Raw genomic sequence first — 19,071 nt, 5'->3', positions numbered from 1 at the left:
TATGTAGTATTTCTTTTTTTCCTGGCTTGTGTGTTGGTTCACCCTGAAAACATTTTTCATGGTGTTAGTATATGTCAGACACTGTGGAAACCCCCATCATCATATTCAGGATGCACAGGGAGGAATTGTCTTCTCCTTCTGCTGCATTTGAGAATTCCTAAGAATTAATAAGGAACCAGAGTATCCCTGTGTGTGATTTAAAAGAGAACTAAAGTTTAAAAGTGTTATGCACAGCATACTACTTCCCAAGCGAGAGACAGATGACCTGGCTTCCCATCAGCCTAATCTGCCCATGATCCCTGAACAGGGATCATACATATCTGTAGATAAGACATAGTTTTAGAAATTTGAGTTACTTTTGTATGTTCACTTTAAATTTGCAGAAAAATTGTGGAAGACAAGTATGAAGAGAATAACAAGCGGATGCAAGAATTGAGATCTCGGAACTTTCAGCAGCTGAGTACAAATGTGCTTCATGTAAGTATCTCTTAAATTTTACATAAGACTCTTTCTTGCTTCAGATTATACATACTCATATAGGTAGTTGTATAGGAAAAGGGACAGGTTAGAAAATAAAAGTACTATGACCAAGTTTCTAATTCCAGGGAGGATTCTAGAATGTAGGCCATCAATTGGAAAAAACACTAACTCAAAGATCCACAGAGGTGGATCAGGTGATGTATCCAACACATTTATTGAGTGCCTACTATGTAGTTTATAAAGGATTGGCACTGAATACACAGTTGATGAGTTAAATAACTAGATCTTAGAACACATATGTGTATTTCTAATTTTTTTTTTACTGAAACAACTGTTGTCAAATATGACTTTTATTATGCATTTTCTTTATATGTGTGTCTTTATGAATGTATATGTCTATTCACACACACAATCATTCACACAGAGAGACACATACTTCAAGCCGTGGAAAATTCTCAGGATTTTGTTAGGTTTAAATAATCTATATATTAATTTGTGGACTACTGATATCTATATCATGCTGAAAATTCCCATAGAGGTGGATAAATGTCTACTCAAGTCTTCATTTCCATCCTCCATTCATCTCGTATGTTCAGATGTGAGCTGGTTACTGTGTTGCTGCACACTCAAAGCCTTCAGGAGTCAGGAGGAGTATAAACAGTGCAGCAGGGTAGATATGAGGGAATGGCGAGTGGTTTGAACTTTGGAGAACTAGAAATAACATTGTCATAAAGGTATTAGGTTCATTTAAAACTCAATGCACATTAAACCAATGTTTGTGGACAGCCAGTTGGAATATCCATCTATAGTTCTACTTTACCTTCTCCTTTAGTTTTGGAATTTTAGAAATGTAACAGCTTCTTTAGTTTAAATGACATAAGTTTGAGACCATTCATCCACCTGGAATTAGGAAAGCAGGTCAAACTTTATTCTCTATCTTCACTGGTTACGGATGAAGTTTTATCTAGTTTTAAAAATTTGTTGTTTTGTTTATATGTAAATGAGGAACACATCTCAGTTCTTTTTTAAATCTTTTCTCTATCTCTTTTTTTTTTTAATCTTTTCTTTTTTTGGAACTGGGAATCAAACCCAGGGCTTTGTGAATGATGTTGTAGATGTCTTACCTCTTTAGTTCATTGACCTTTCTTATTTTTATTCTTTCCCTTTTTATTGTCTCTCTCCCACTTATATCATGTGTATTGTGTTAATAACTTCATTCAAACTCTGAAGAACCACCATAGCTATATGATAACGAATAGGGTTGTAGGTTTACATGACATGGATCCCAAATTCATATCCTCTATATTCCAAATCTTTGAATAGCAAATGCCATTTTCACTAATGGTTGAAAATATCTCCACAGGCCTTGGGGTAGGCTCTGATGCTCAAGGTAGTCTTTATGAGGTCATATTTGGTTACTCAACATCAACACTAACTCATAGCTCTCCTGGTAAAAGCAATTTGGGTTGGAGATATTTCTCATTCATTCAGTGGAAATTCCTGTATGTGAAAGAGATTCTTACCTTTCGCAGGAAGAACCAACCTCCCCTAGAGGCTGTGGGGAGAATCCTTTGAACCCTGAGGATGCTAATTCTGTAGTAGTATAGTATCAGAGGCCTCAAACCAAGGGACATTCAAACCTTAGCAGAGCTCACTCTCAGCTAGGAAGGGCCTAGGAACACTTGTTTTCTGCCCTTCTGAGGAGGAGAGATGCTAGTGAACTACCTTTATCAAATATTTAGGGGTACTAGATGCTTTAGAGTTCTGAAAATCCAAAATTGGGCCAAATAGGGGGCAAAACTTCCTCTGAGCTCACAATCTCCTTCTGTTTACTGGACCAATTAGCAGATACTGTGGAAATGCTGGACATACATGCTCAATCCCACTCTGCTTCTTCACCCATCTGGTACCTCTGTTAAGTAAAGCCAGCTATGGGATCTTTTTGCAGGTCCCAAAGACTTGGGAGATGAGGTTACAGACCCTAGTTAGTGGAGAAATTGTTGGCTGAAATGACACAGGGTTCAGCAGCAGGGTTAGATTCCTATTTGATGCCACCATAATGTGGAATGATCCAAGCCCTCTGAAAACCTAGCACCTTTCCTCAGCTCCCCAGATTTTATGGGCTTTGCAAGGAAAACCTGTGGATGTGGATCTTTTTCCCTGATTCTGAGACTGAGAACTGCACGTTTTCATAGATCCAAACAAGGAGGACTGGCAGGATCATAAGGATTCAGTTTGTTAATGTGCGTAAACTATTTGTTCTGGACAGAAACTGGGATGCTTTTTTCTGGAATTCTCAGGGACCCTTGATTCTAAGAGACTTTCCCCCTAAGACTGGAAATTGAGAACTATTATTTAGTTGCATTTTGTTTTATGAACCTAATGACTTTATTTTTGAAGTTACTATATGGCAAATAAAAGTGTATTTTCAAGTATGATCTTAAGTGTTATTATCCAATAAGTTAACTTTTTGCTTTCCTTCTTTGACCCCTCAAGATAATCATTTTGTGTTCTTTTTTTCTGATATAAATATTATCATCATTATAACTATGTTGTATGGTATCCGGTCTTCCCATCCCCCTATATATCAGGGTGTCTTGAAGTCTAAAGATAACTCTGAGACCATATGGCAGGCAGAATCTCAGGAGATTTTGTTATCCATATGTTATCCCACAGAACATGGGAGCTAGGCAAAACATCCAGAGATTGGAACAACTGAGAAAAAAAGAAGATTTTATAAAAATCATAATTTCCTCAGTGAATTCCCAATTCCATCCTCTGTCTATCAGCAATGAGCAAACGGAAAAGGTAGGGAAGTGCCCAGTGTTGCCCTGGCCAGAGATTTTAGTTCATTCTTTGATCTTCCAAGGTTTAATGCTATCAGCATCTCTAGGCCTGAGCTTTCCAGAAGCATGTGCCCTAGTTTATATATTGATGGGAGCAGAAAATGCTCCAGTCTGTGAGAGTCTTATATGTGAGAGTCTTAAATCTACTCTCCTCACAGATTATGTCCTTTTCCCAGCTGGTTCAGCCCTGCATGGTTGCTCAGATCTCCCAAGCTCCCTGCTCCCTTTTGTGCTATTGTAACAGCCATTTCCCTCTGGCCTATTGTTAGCTTCCCATCTTCTCTCTTCCAAAACTTCACCTCCTCTTCTGGAAAACCTTCTGATCTTTGATCTCCACAATCAACTGGCTCTTGCTCAAATTTCTATGGCTTATAGTAACATTTCTCAGAATTCAAAATGTATCTGGGAGGCCTATGGATCTTGTTAAAATGTAGGTTCTGATTTATTTGTTCTGGGGTTGGGGGTGGCTGGAATATTGCATTTCTAACAAGCACTCTGCCCATTCCAAGGCTGCTGGCCCAAGACCATACTCTGATTAATTATTGAAAATAGGGCTCCTGAAAGCAGCAGTTCACCTCCAGATGAAGGAAGACCTGGAAAAACCTCCAATGAACAGATCTTCTTATAATCTCTTTAGGAAAAAAATCACTTAATGGGAACAGAAGAAAAGGAGAAGCAAATGGAGAGAAGACTTTCTTGTTCACCCCAGCAGGAGGATGGAGAGAGACAGCCAGGCAAGGAAGAGGCAAGTTTAATCACATCCACAGGCAAAAGAGTGAGATGGGTTTAATGATATTCACTGAACAAAGAGGAAGAAAACCAAAGTCAAACATTTTGCAGAGGGACCTGAAGGTTGAACTGAGATAGATGAAATAAAGTATAAGAAAGAAAATGGATGAATCAGATGCAAGAGGCTAAAGAAAAATGTGATAAAGAAGAAGAGGAAAATGCTCCCTTCTTTGAATGCTTTTATTCCCCTGCCTCTACACATATTTACAACTTAAGTTCTTCCTAATCTCATTGGGGACTCTCTTCTCAATTCCTTTTTCCTTCTCTCTTGAATGGCTGAAGCAAGCCCCTTTTTTATTTCAGAAGCAGTCGTAGGAGAGAATCAGTTATGGGAGTGAATGGACTGATTGTTACATGTTATAAAAATTCTTTGAAGCATTTGAGAGAGTAACTTGCTTTGTTTTTCAGACCCTAACTGACAACATCTTTTACTTTGGCAGGCAGTTTCTGCTTGGTTGAATTTGAGCTATGAAATCTTGAAGCACAGTTGAATGTAGGTAGACTGATATTAGGCACCATTTCCTTAAAGAATGGTATCTTAAAAACAACTATGTACCATAATATAAAAGATAAGCCCCATTCATCTTTTTGGTATATATTTGCACTGGTGCCCAGGTTGAGTTTCTGTGAAAAGTGCATGTCAGAGCAGGTCTCCATCATGCATGGAATGGTAATGGGGATCAAAGATGAGATCAAGTCCTTCTATACTAAAAGAACAATTTTAACAACTCTGTTTGTTCTATTAAAAGAGGACCTTAGCAAATCAAAATCACTTGAGAGCCCAAGTACTTATTTTCAAATAAGTGCTAAAGCACATGTAAAATCACATTTCATGCAATTTCTACTCTTTGTTCTTGAAGTTCTCTATGTACCATCAGTGATCCTTTGAAATTTGGAATTCAGTTGTACTTCCTGAAATAATTAAGTATATAGTATAGAAAATGGACTTTTAAAAACCACTTTATGACCATATTTTCACAAATGCTACATCACAGTGTGGCATAGCTTCATTTTTACGTATTTATTTAATATTAGTTTAGGACTGGTAATGTGGGTCAGTGGTAGAGTGCTTGCCCGGCATGCAGAAGGCCCTGGGTTCATTTCCGAGCACAGCAAAATAGAAAACAAAAGACATAAGATTAATTTTTCCTTTTAATTTCCTTCTTAATAAGAAGACATTCTTGGAGTAGCTCTGCATCAAAGCCATTTATCAAGGAAAAGAGGCCAATTTACCATCCATTCTAGGTGACAAACACATACACACTCAAAACTGGGGGGGGAAAGGACAAGGTGATTTGTTGAAATACTTATTGATATGTTTATGAAGTTTACCTTTGTTTATTTGAAGTAAGAATTCTAAGTATTCTCTTAGATATTTTGCTTTTAAGAAATTAAAATTCATAGAATCATGGAGTTTTTAAAGCTAGACAAGAAGCTGGAAGTCATTCAAGCCAATGCTTTTTAATTTTGAGATGAAGAAAAATTCAGGACAGGAATGACAAAGGTGGAGTGCCCTGGGTGCAAAATAGAAAGCATCACTCCTAGCTGCCAGTGGAGCCTGCACTTGCCTGAACCTGAGTGTTAATTTTTTACTCTGGGCATCCTGCTTGACCTACTAGTCATGGACCTAAACCTGAGGGCTATGAAGTTCAAGTGTTTGCCCAAGGTCACCTGTCTCATTGATTCAGGACTATTTTTCTCCTAACCCAAGTTACTATCTTAAAGTTTGAAAAAGTTATTATGTTTAAGGGAGAGAATTTGGTAGGTTTTTGTTTCCAAATAATCTTTTAAACAAGAATATGATCTCATTTGTGGTAGTCCTATTTCTTTCTGTCAACTTCTGATGAATTATTAATTTCCTCCCATAAGGAATTAGATGAACCAGCTTCAGAGAACCTACCTGAGTCTCAGCCTACTCCTTCCCTGGACTTTGACTCGAGTAGAGAAGAGGCCATCACTGACCTTGAACATAATGGTATGTGTTTGCATCAGCTGTCATCAGAGTGCTTGGCTGCCTGCAGTGGGCCTTGCCAGCCTCTAAAAGAAGCTCTGATTGTATGTGACCACTCTCTATCAGCTTGCCAGCATTGGGCCATGACCAGGCTGAAAAACAGATTAACCAAGCATTTCTTTCCTCTCTATGTTCTTTGTAATAGTGAACACAGTTGGAAACTCACACCTGGTGGGGGACCGTCTCTGAATGGATTACATGCTATCATCATTGACCTGACTTTGAAACAGTGTAGGACTGACTCTGAAGTGCAGTTTCCCTCTCTTATAGATTGTTCCCCCAGCCCTTATAAATTTATATTAAAGAAATGAAACCATACTTTGTGTAAAATCAACTATTCAGATGGGCAAGAAATTGCTAGAAAATAAAATTGCTTAGAGCTGTTACCTAAATGGATGATATACATCATCGCTGAAAAGCATAGATTTTGGAGTAAAAAAGCTGGCCCTATCAGAGAGGCCCCTGGAAACTTATTCTTCCAGGTCTTAGTTTCTTTATTCATGAAACAAACAACATTTTCAGGGTTATTGTAAAGAACAAATGAGATGAGGCATATAAATACTTAGCACACATTAGGAGCTGAAGAAAGAGAAGCAGTTATGATAATTTGTGGGGAGTTTATGAATGTACAGGTTTTCTTAGTCTTGCTCACCACTCTCCCCAGTGCCTAGAATGACGTGCCAGAAACATGGAAATTCAATTTCTTGAATGAATGACCAATAAATGAATGAATAATATATTAGTCTAGACTTCTGGGAGGCAGATGCCAAGATAGAACTAAAATGCATGGTTATTTTTAGGGAAAATACCTGCATGAAAGGAAATAGGAAAGCAGCTGGGAGAGGTTAGGAGAACTGTCAGACACTGTCAGACTATGATTAAAGTCTTATTCTAACTAAAGAGAGAATGCTTGGTGGAAGTGTTCTCTTCTGCTATGAGCCAAAGTTAGCAAGGTATCACAAAGTCCTCCAGCAAAGCCATCCATTGGAGGCCAGCTGTACTGTGCTGTCTTCTTCGGAGAGGGCCTCTGAGAGAATGTGGAGGATTTCAAAAGCATAGCAGCTGGGTCGTGGGCCACTTGTACTCCCTATAGTTGGAAGTCTGCCAGGTCTTGGGCAGTAGGATAGTTTTGTTCGCAAATTGAGAATTAGGATAGTGAAGCTTGGATTGTTTGGTCATCTCAGCACACATTTGCACTTAAGATTCTCCGGATAGAGCTCTTAGAGGTTGAGCTACCTCCTTCAGCTGTATGGAGACTAGCACCTAAATACAGGGACTAACAAAGCTTTTAAATCAGTTTTTAACAGTAATGCTGCAAAAGCATTTTGAAACAGATATAATTGACAAATGAATATGTATATGAGATGGACTTGTGTTAGATCTTTCGTAGGTGTTTCTTTAATATATTGTTTGTTAGTTTCCCAGAGTGAAATTTGGAAGTATAGGAATATTCCATGGACCCTTCTTTCCAATAACAGAAAACTGAGAAAGTTAGGCCTGATAAGGGTGGCTTGTGTTGTGCTATAGGGAAGTGCCATTGTCCCAGGACAGTATATTGAATTGAGTGGTCTAGAACCAAGAATTTGGGCTCATCCTCCTGGCTTCAAGTAGGAAAAAGTACCTATCAATGCATTTCTGAGATGAGAAGCCTAAGACACTAATCAGTTTTCAAAGGACCATTAGAACACCTGCTTTCTAATGCAGCCACACCCCTACCATTTCCCTCAAACTGATGAGTAGGAGCAATAGGTTTATGAGAAATAGTCAAGCATGTCAAGTGAATTGGACTTTCAAAAGGCAGAAAGTCTTTGTTGTGTGTCTGTATGCTAATTTTTGTGAAATGAAGTAGAAAAATTACTCCTAAGCTACCCCTGATTGCAGATTCCAGCCACTACTGGGAGACCTGAGCTGATGTCCTTACTTTTCATTCTGTGTTTTGTTATTGAGGTTTCATTATGGTAGACCACACATTGATTTACCAGGCAAACTGGAAATGGTCACATCTATTTCCTTGGCCACCTTATTTATGCTACAAGGAAACACTACTTAGATCACTGTAATATGCTGTAAGATAAACAAAATCCCAAACTTAAAACAAACAAAAAAATAGTTTTAGTTGGTCAGATGCCTTGTAAAATACTTTTAGCATATCCCATATGTTTTCTTCTCTGTAAATTCACATTTCTAAATACAAATTTTTCTTAAACATTAAGTTGAAAGAGAGACTTAGAATTGTGAAAATGCAACCTTTGGGTTTGACATCTCATTAGAATGGTGAGCAAATACAGGATGATTGTTGATCACACAGCTTCATTATGAACTTTTGAAACATGAGACTGATTAAGTGCCTAATTATTTTCCCAAGGCTCTTTGCTTTTTAGAAGATTTGGCACCAAACTTTCAGCACCAAGAGGACATTTTTGTTTATTTTATTTTACTTTTTTTCTAGCATGTGTATACAAAGTAAAATTACTCAGTCATTTTTTAAAAACTCCTTCACCAACTATTTAATCATTCTTTGATCTTGAGCTGGAAATTCCCCTTGGGATGTGTGGAGTTGTAGGAAAAGAAGGCAGGTCAAGACATTATTTATGTTTGATGTGCATTTAGTTGGCTATAGGTGATTTCATCTAGCCGAAGTTATGGTTACCAAAGTTATTATAATCAAATGAATAAGTAAAACCACAGTGTTAAATTATTTTAAAATAATTCCTTATATTTAATGCTGATTTATTTCTTGCAAATTAATTTTTTCAAAGTCTTTCCTTGCACTCTTGCCTTATCTTCAGTAGCTCATAACTGACTTGCTCAAGTATTTCTTGCAAAGTTGATATAGTCTGAGACTCATGAGCTTGGATCTGCCCAGGACATAATCCCTTAGCCCAGCCTATCCCTTAATCCCTTAACCCATACCTGAAAGGCATGAAGACTGCAGGCCTCACATGCCTGCCTACATCCTGACCAGCTACCACCTCTTAATTTCCCTTTTATCTATTTCTGGAGCAAGTCCTGAGCCTCCTCTTAGTACCTGGAGAAAACTCTGACCTCATGGGGGTTATACTTTGTTTGCCTGTAGGAAAGCCACATGCCTTTTTCAGTTGTGGGTATAGGGAAGAGAGAAATCCCCTCCTCTGTCCCTTAGTTCTTCTGTAGGCTTTTTGGGCAAAACTAGGAAACTAATTAATATAAAAGCTGATTAACAAGATTAAAGCATAAAGTTTTATTAATTTTACATGTACACAGGAATCTTTACAAGAGAGTAAAATCCAAATAAATGACCAAGGCATGATGTTTTTATACTTTTGGACAAAGAGCAATAAATTTGTGAAGAAATGATAGGACAAGTGGCTGTCTGGACTTGGATAGTAAATTCTAAGGATGTTACTATGCTGTGTATATGGGGGTGATGTAGAAGACAGTGGAAGGTAAGGGTTACCTCAAAGAGTTTATTTCCTCAGGTTCATTGCAGCCCCAATATCAGTCTCTGATGATCAAGGCTATTTTCCAGCCTTGGCACGTGAAGCAAATCCCTTCCAAAAGAATCTTTATGGCTTGTTGCATCTGGGGAAGGATAGTTCAAATGGCCCTTCTTGCAGTTTCAGTTACTCAAGTGATTTCAGCTTGATGTAACCAATATACCTATCTGGCATTATTTCTAGATGGCTTTTCTTTAACTCCTTCATGGACTACTCTGTGACTCAAACATTATTTCTTCTTTTTAAATGTCCAAGTATAAATAAAGTGATTTGAACTTAATCATGGTATTTTTTATTGTTTTAATTTTTTAAAAAGAAAACTTCTGCTGACTCAAGAAATGACATTTCTCTGCCTGGTCTAGATCCACCTCCACCCACCTGCATGGGACCCAGGCCCAGGATAGGCCTGGGTCTATCCCACCACCAGAAGACACCCTCCAGAGCACAGGACCGCCTCCTCTGACTAGTGGACCCCCGCCGAAGCTCTGGCCTGGTTCAGATGCTCCTACACTGACCTGCGCAGGACCCAGGCCCAGGGTAGGCCTGGGTCTGCCACACACACACACCCACAGCCAGCCTCAGGCCAGGCCTAACCCACTTCCATCTTGGGACTCTGCAAACATTCCCACAGCCTTCTCCACACAGTAGCCTTTACCTTTTGCTAACAGACAGGGCCTAGAAGCAGCTGAATCTTGGAGCAGGCATCCCAAAGGGAGTGTAAGGTCCACCCTTTCAGCCCCATCACTGAAAGACCTGCATCCATCTTGGGGCACTTCCACTGCTATCTTGAGTTACCTCTGCTATTGCCACCACCACCTTTAGTTTCACTAGCACACATTGAGCACAGCCTCAGGGTCTGGAAGCCCAACATCAAGGTGAGGTACAAGTAATAACAGAGCCCATGGACAGTGAAGTTGATGAAATATCAGAGAAGGAGTTCAGAATAAACGTAATTAAAATGATCTGTGAATTAAAGGGTGACCTAAATGAACAAAAACAGGCAACAATTGATCACTCCAACAAAGATATAAGAGCAAATATAGGTAGCAAAAGACTATTTCAAGAAACAGAGACTCTGAAAAAAAAATCAGAAATTCTTGAAATGAAGGAAACAATAAACCAAATAAAAAACTCAATAGAACGCATAACCAACAGACTAGATCACTTGGAAGAAAGAACATCAGATAATGAAGACAAAGTATACAATCAGGAAAATAAAGTTGACCACACAGTGAAGATCGTAAGAAACCAAGAATAGAACATCCAAGAATTATGGAATAGAATAAAAAGACCAAATCTAAGAGTTATTGAGATAGAGGAAAGCACAGAGTTTTAAATCAAAGGAATTCACAATTCTTCATTCAGAAAATTTCCCAAGTATGAAGAATGAATTGAAAAATCAAATTCAAGAGGCTTACAAAACGTCAAATGTACAAAATTACAACAGATCTACACCAAGGCACATTATAAGGAAAATGCCTAGCATACAGAATAAGGATAGAATCTTAAAGGCCACAAGAGAGGAATCAGATCACATATAGAGGGAGGCCAATTCATATATCAGCAGATTTTTTAACCCAGACCCTCAAAGCCAGGAGATCATAGAATAACATATATACCAAGTTCTGAAAGAAAATGGATGCCAACCAAGATTCTTATATTTAGCAAAATAAGCTTTAGATTTGATGATGAAATAAAAACCTTCCATAATAAACAAAAGTTAAGAGAATTTACAACTAGAAAGCCTGCACTACAGATATCCTTGGCAAAATATTCCATGAAGAGGAATTGAAAAACAAGAGTTAAGGGAGGTATTACACTAAAGGAAAAACTAATCAAAGGAGAAACCAAGTCAAGTTAAATACCAAAGATAAAATAACTGGGAATATAAATCATGTCTCAATAATAACCCTGAATATTTATGGCATAAACTCACCAATCAAAAGACGTAGACTGGCAGATTGGATTTTAAAAAACAGACCCAACAATATGCTGCCTCCAAGAGACTCATCTCATAGGAAAAGACATGCACAGACTCAAAAGGTTGAGAAAAATCATACCACTCACATGGACTGTGGAAGCAAGCAGGGGTTTCCATCTTCATATCAAATAAAGTAGACTTCAAGCTAAAGTTAATCAAAAGGGATAAAGAAGGACACCATATATGGCTCAAGGGAAACACACATCAATAAGACATAACAATTATAAATATATATGCCCCAAACAATGGAGCATCTATGTTCATCAAACAAACTCTTCTCAAGTTTAAGAGTCAAATAGACCACAACACAATAATTCTGGGTATCGTTAACATACCACTTTCACCACTGGATAGATCTTTCCAAAGAAAAAGTGAACAAAGAAAGTATAGAACTCATTAACACAATCAATAACTTAGACTTAACTGATGTATATAGAATATTTCATCCTTCAACAAGCAAATACACATTCTTCTCAGCAGCACATGGATCCTTCTCTAAAATAGACCATAATATTATGCCACAAAGCAACTCTTAGCAAATACAGAAAAGTAGAGATACTACTCTGCATTCTATCAGATCATAATGGAATAAAACTAGAAAACAATGATAAAATAAAAAAATAAAAGCTTCTCCAACACCTGAAGACTAAATAATATGCTACTGGATGAAAAATGGGTTGCAAAAGATATAAAGGAGGAGATTAAAAAATTCTTAGAGGTAAATGAAAACATTGATATAACTCAGGGGAACTATAGAAATCTCTGGGACACTATGAAGGCAGTAATAACAGGAAAGTACATTGCGGGGCTGGGGTTGTGGCTCAGTGGTAGAGCACTTGCTTAGCACGTGTGAGGCCCTGGGTTCGATCCTCAGTACCACATTAAAAAAATAATAAAAAATAAAGGTATTGACGACTGCAACTAATATATATATATATATATATATATATATATATATATATATATGAAAGTACATTGCATGGATTTCATTTCTTAAAAGAAGAAAAAGTCAACAAATAAATGACCTAACATTACATCTCAAAGCCCTAGAAAAGAAGAACAAATAAACACCAAAAGCAATAGAAGACAGAAATAATTAAAATCAGCTGAAATGAATGAAATTGAAATAAAAGAAACAATTGAAAAAATTGACAAGATAAAAAGTTGGTTCTTTGAAAAAATAAAATTGACAAACTTTTAGCCATGCTAATGAAAAGGAGAGAGAAAATTCAAATTACTAACATTACATGATAAAAAAAAGGAAATAGCACAAAAGACACTACAGAAATACAGAAGATAATTAGAAATTATTTTTGAAAACTTGTACTCTAATGAAATAGAAACTATCAAAGGCATAAAAAAAATTCTAGAGTCATATGATTTGTCCATACAGAATCAGGATGATGTACACTATGTAAACATCAATTTCAAGAGATGAAATAGAAGATGGCATCAGAAGCCTACCAACCAAGAAAAGCCCAGGACTAGATGGATACACACCTGAGTTCTACAAGACCTTTAATGAAGAACTAATACCAATACTCCTCAAATTATTTTGTGAAATAGAAAAAGAGGGAGCACTTTCAAACTCATTCTATGAGGCCAATATCACCCTGAATGCAAAGACCAGGCAAAGACACATCAAAGAAAGAAAACTTCAGACCAATACCAATACCTCTAATGAACATAGATGCAAAAATTCTCCAAAAATTCTGACAAATTAAATACAAAAGCATATCAAAAAGATAGTGCACCATGATCAAGTGGGGTTCATCCCAGGGATGCAAGGTGGTTCAACATATGGAAATCAATAAATGCAATTCTTCACATCAATAGACTTAAAGATAAGAACAATATGGTCATCTCAATAGATGCAGAATAAGCATTCAACAAAATACAGCACCCCTTCATGTTCAAAACACTGGAAAAACTAGGGATAACGGGAACATATCTCAACATTGTAAAACCTATCTATGCTAAACCCTAGGCTAGCATCATTCTAAATGGAGAAAAATTGAAAGCATTACCTCTAAAAACTGGAACAAGATAGGGATACCCTCTTTTACCACTTCTATTTAACATAGTTCTTGAAACACTGGCCAGAGCAATTAGACATATGAAAGAAATTAAAGGGATATGGATAGGAAAAGGAGAACTCAAATTATCACTATTTGCTGATGATATGGTTCTATACCTAGAAGACCCAAAAATTCCACCAGCCAACTTCTAGAACTAATAAATGAATTCAGCAAAGTAACAGCATATAAAATCAACACCCATAAATTAAAGGTATTTCTGTATATCAGTGAAAAATCCTCTGAAAGGGAAATGAGGAAAACTACCCCATTTATAAAAATCTCAAGCAAAAAATAAAATACTTGGGAATCAACTTAATGAAAGATGTGAAAGACCTTTACAATGAAAACTACAGAATGCTAAAGAAAGAAATTAAAGAAGACCTTAGAAGATGGAAAGATCTCCCTTGTTCTTGGATAGCAGAATTAATATTGCCAAAATGACCATATTACCAAAAGCACTATACAGATTTAATGCAATCCTAATCAAAATCCCAATGGCATTCCTCATAGAAGTAGAAAAAGCAGTCATGAAAGTCATCTGGAAAAATAAGAGACCCAGAATAGCTAAAGCAATCCTTAGCAAGAAGAGTGAAGCAGGTGGCATCACTATACCAGACCATAAACTCTACTGCAGAGCAATAGTAACAAAAACAGCATGGTATTGGCACCAAAATAGACTTGTAGGCCAATGGTACAGAATAGAGGACACAGAGACTAATTCACATAATTACAGTTATATTAGACAAAAGCGACAAAATCGTACATTGGAGAAAAGATATCCTGTTCAACAAATGATTCTGTGAAAACTGGAAATCCATATGCAAAAAAAAAATGAAATTAAGCCCCTATTTCTCACCATGCACAAAACTTAACTCAAAGTGGATCAAGGACCTAGGAATTAAACAAAAAACACTGTGCCTAATAGAAGAAAAAGTGGACCCAAATCTCCATCATGTTGGATTAGACCCCAACTTCCTTAATAAGACTCCTATAGCACAAGAAATGAAATCCAGAATCAATAAACGGGATGGAATCAAACAAAAAAGCTTCTTCTCAGCAAAAGAAACAATCAGTGAAGTGAATAGAGAGCCTACATTTGGGTAGCAAGTTTTTACCACATACACGTCAGATAGAGCACTAATTTCTAGGATATATAAAGAACTCAAAAATCTCAATGCCAAAAAACCAAATAATCCAATCAATAAATGTTCCAAGTAGCTGAAAAGACACTTCTCAGAAGATGATACACAGTCAACAGATATATGGGAAAAATGTTCAATATCTCTAGCAATTAAAGAAATGAAAATCAGAACTACTATAAGATTTCATCTCAGTCCAGTCAGAATGGCAGCTGTTAAGAATACAAACTACAATAAGTATTGTCAAGGATGTGGGGGAAAAGATACACTCATACATTGCTGGTAGGACTGCAAATTTGTGCAATCAATGTGGAAAGCAATATGGAGGTTTCTTGGAAACCTGGGAATGGAACCACCATTTTACCCAGCTATCCCACTCCTCAGTCCATACCCAAAGGACTTAAAAACAGCATACTACAGGAACACAGCCATATCAATGTTTATAGCAGCACAATTCATATTAGCTAAACTGTGGAACCAACCTAGATGCCCTTCAGTTGATGAATGGATAATGAAAATGTGGCATATATACTCAATGGAATATTATTTAGCATTACAAGAGAATAAAATTATGGCATTTTCAGGTAAATGAATGGAGTTGTAGAATATAATGCTAAGTGAAGTTAGCCAATCCCAAAAAATCAAATACTGAAAGTTTTCTCTGGTATAAGAATGTTGATCCATAACGGGGTTGGGAGGGAGGAAGATGGTTGGATTAAACAAACTCTAAATACAATAAAGGGGAGGGAAAGAAAGGGGGAATGAGGGTAGGAAAGATGATGTAATGAGATGGACATCACTATCCTAAGTACATGTATGAGGAAACGAATTGTGTGAGTCTAATTTTTGTACAACCAGAGAGAAGAAAATGTTTGCTCTATATGTGTAATATGAATTGTAATACATTCTGCTGTCATACATAACAAATTAGAATAAAATAAATAAAGCATTTAAAGTATTCCTAATATTCTCCTTTTACTGTTGTTAAGCAATGAAGTAAAACAATTGAAAAAAGAAATGACACTTTTCTCAAATAATACAAGCAATTTCACTTGAAGTTACTTGAAAGAACTGAAAACGTGTGTACAAGTTCTGTATATAAATATTCTTAGCTGTTTTATTCATAAGTACTAAAAATGCAAAACAAGTCAAGTGTCCATGAACAGGTGAGATAATAAACTTTTGTCAATGCTTTTTATACAACTGGGCAATGAAAAAGAACAGATTCCCCAAACATACAATAATGTGGATGAATGTAAAAAACATACCAAGTAGAAGAGATTTTATGCAAATCAAGTATAGACTGAATGGTTCCATTTCTGTGGTCAAAACAAAATTAAAAGAAGAAACTTATCTCCAGACAAAAAGTCTGGAAATTAGAATTGTAATCCAGGACATACATGGAAATCAAGATGGACTCTGGTATGTTCAGAGAACAAAGAAAAAATGGGAGGGTGGAGTATTAGAGAGAAAGCTGCACAAGTCATTATGAAAGAGTTCACTGGTACTCTCTGTGCTTGAGGGAGCTGGAAAGTTCTGATTGGCATATGATGGCAGTTACTATATAAAGCCAGTCTTAGGGTCATAATTGGCAGTTCCATCAAGTTGCTAAGGGAAATAAAACCACATAGTATTAAAGATAAGACAGGCAGTTTGGTTGAGTTGGCTTAGCAGGGTGGTTCATGGAATTGCTTATGTCCTCAGCAATTTCTCTCCAAGACCTCTCAGCTCCGTTTTGGATAGGTATACAAAAATGTTTTCATTGTTAGGCTCAATTTCCACACAAAGGTCTAGACCCAGCAATATTTATCTACAGCAATAGATGAGGCCCATGGTTGCATGGGGTGGTGGTGGTAGAAATCAACACTAAAGGGCACAAAGGGGCCTATTTTAGTGATACATACATTTGATACAGTGATTGTAATTGTGGTGGTGGATACGCAGATGTGTCTATTTACCAAAACTCACTGAACTCTATATTTTAGATTAGTGCATTTTATTGTCCATAAAATATACCTCAATAAAGTTAATGAATAGGAAAATGTTTTCTAGATGTTCAGAATACTAAGAAAGTATCATGAATAATGCCTATCATATAGATGTTACAAAAAGATATTAATTAGCTAACGAATGGTAGAGAGAGAGATGAGTGAAGTTATGGAGATAAAAGCAAATGGGGGCTGGGTTTATAGGTCAATGGTAGAGTATTTTCCTAGCATGTGTGAGGCACTGGGTTTGATCCTCAATGCCACATAAAATAAATAAATAAATATATTGGGTCCATCTACAACTAAATATATCAAAAAAAAAAAAAAAAAAAGCAAATGGGATGATCTCTAGATATCACTTGGGACACAAAGTCCTTTTTAGTCCAGAAAACAACCATGGGATTTGGGGTTTTCTTCTAACATAGGCTGAAAAACATTGTCATATATAATGATTTGTTAACAGAGTTTTGAGATCTTCTCTCAGGAGTAAAATTGGATATTTAGAGATGATGGACTGGTATGAGATTATTGTAATTTTGTGGGTTAGTCTCTGTGTCCTCTATTCTGTACCATTGGTCTACCAGTCTGTTTTGGTGCCAATACCATGCTGTTTCTGTTACTATTGCTCTGTAGTATAGTTTAAGTCTGGTATAGCAATGCCACCTGCTTCACTCTTCTTGCTAAGGATTGCTTTAGCTATTCTGGGTCTTTTATTTTTTTTTAGCTGAATTTCATGATTGCTTTTTCTATTTCTATGGAGGAATTCCATTGGGATTTTAATTAGGATTGCATTAAATCTATATAGTGCTTTTGGTAGTATGAACTGGGATCCTTTGACTCTTCTTTGTTCAGTCTTGACTGGCTGGGCACAATTCAGGAGCCACTTGTCAAAGGAAACGAACTTTATTTTTAGGACACACACACCGCACCACACAGCTCTTCAGGAAAACCCTCAGAGCCCAACTGCCACCACTGGCTTCCCACAAGCCTCTCAACCTCCCCCACTCCTCCTGCTCTTGAGGCCGATTGTCTGGGTCGCCTGGGCGGAGCCAAAAAAATCCCCCAGTGAGCAGCTCCGTGGTCTGAAAGGGCAGGGAAACAGCCTAATGAGCATCACCGCAGAGGAGCCAATCAGTTGGCAGCTGGAAGTTTGCTGGGGCCCCTTCAGCTGTGGCTCTCAACAGACTCTTCTTTATTCAGTCTTGACAGAAGACTCACATTTGAGTGGCAGGCAACCCTACCAGCAGATCTATAAGGACCTAAGCACTATCATGCTAAGTGAAATAATCCAGTCCCCAAAACCAAAGGTTGAATGTTTTCTCTGATAATGGGGGAAAGTAGAAGTACAGTCGATTATACAATGGAGAATGGAGGGAAGGGAGGGGAGAATAGGAAAGACAGTGGAACAAATCTGACATAATTATATATATATATATATGAAAACATCACAGTGAAACCTACCATCATGTACATCCGCAAGAATGGGGTTCTTGCTGGGTGTGGTGGCACACACTTGTAATCCAAGAACCTTGGGAGGCTGAGGCAGAAGGTCATGAGTTCAAAGCCAGCCTCAGCAGCCTATGTTAGAAGAAAACCCCAAATCCCATGGTTGTTTTCTGGACTAAAATATAGTGCTTGTTGCCTTTTGTCTACCTGTTGGATTTAGTTCATTTTTTTTTTAATTTTTAATTTTTTTAATTTGTTGTAATTAGTTATATATTACAATAGAATGCATTTTGACACATCATACATAAATGGAGTATAACATCTCATTTTTCTAGTTACACATGTTGTGTAATCATATAAGCACATAGGGTAACAATGTTTGATTCATTCTATTGTCATTCCTACTCCATAGCCCTTCCTCTTCCTTCACTCCCCTCTAATTCCAAGTACCTCTATTCTTTTGTAGGACCCCCCCCCATTACTGTGAATTAGCATCCACATATCAGGGAAAACATTTGGCATTTGGTTCTTTAGGATTGGCTTATTTCGCTTAATGTGATAGTCTCCAGTTCCATCCTTTTACTGGAAAATTCCATAATTTCATTTTTCTTTAAGGCTGAGTAATATTCCATTGTGTGTGTGTGTGTGTGTGTGTGTGTGTACCAAAATTTCTTGATCCATTCATCTGTTGAAGGATACCTAGGTTGGTTCCATAGTTTAGCTACTGTGAATTGAGTTTCTATAAACATTGATGTGGCTGTGTCCTTGTAGTATGCTGATTTTAACTTCTTCAACCTAGCAGTGGGATGACTGGGTCAAATGGTGGTTCCATTCCAA

At 37.1% G+C, this 19,071-nt stretch overlaps 1 protein-coding gene across 16 annotated transcripts in view; it reads left to right on the top strand.

The window, feature by feature from the left end:
• Positions 1 to 19,071, top strand: part of Nek11 (NIMA related kinase 11) — a 341,889-nt gene that overhangs the window by 166,571 nt on the left and 156,247 nt on the right. For 9 of the 16 annotated variants that reach the window (XM_058574948.1, XM_046431452.2, XM_046431454.2 and 6 more), the window contains 4 exons: positions 384 to 477; positions 3,157 to 3,288; positions 3,964 to 4,071; positions 5,985 to 6,090. In XM_058574948.1, coding sequence (XP_058430931.1) covers positions 384 to 477; positions 3,157 to 3,288; positions 3,964 to 4,071; positions 5,985 to 6,090 — 440 coding nt within the window. Of the gene's footprint in view, positions 1 to 383; positions 478 to 3,156; positions 3,289 to 3,963; positions 4,072 to 5,984; positions 6,091 to 6,271; positions 9,883 to 19,071 lie in introns of those variants that run through there. The other 7 variants (XM_046431459.2, XM_046431460.2, XM_046431453.2 and 4 more) reach the window with 3 other exon arrangements.

This window comes from Marmota monax, unplaced genomic scaffold (assembly GCF_021218885.2).
Source record: "Marmota monax isolate L192 unplaced genomic scaffold, Marmota_monax_Labrador192_F-V1.1 WCK01_AAM20220418_F8-fsc00022, whole genome shotgun sequence".
Classification (NCBI taxonomy): domain Eukaryota; kingdom Metazoa; phylum Chordata; class Mammalia; order Rodentia; family Sciuridae; genus Marmota; species Marmota monax.
Note: the sequence above shows the minus strand (reverse complement) of the source record. Positions and strands in the feature narration are given on the sequence as shown.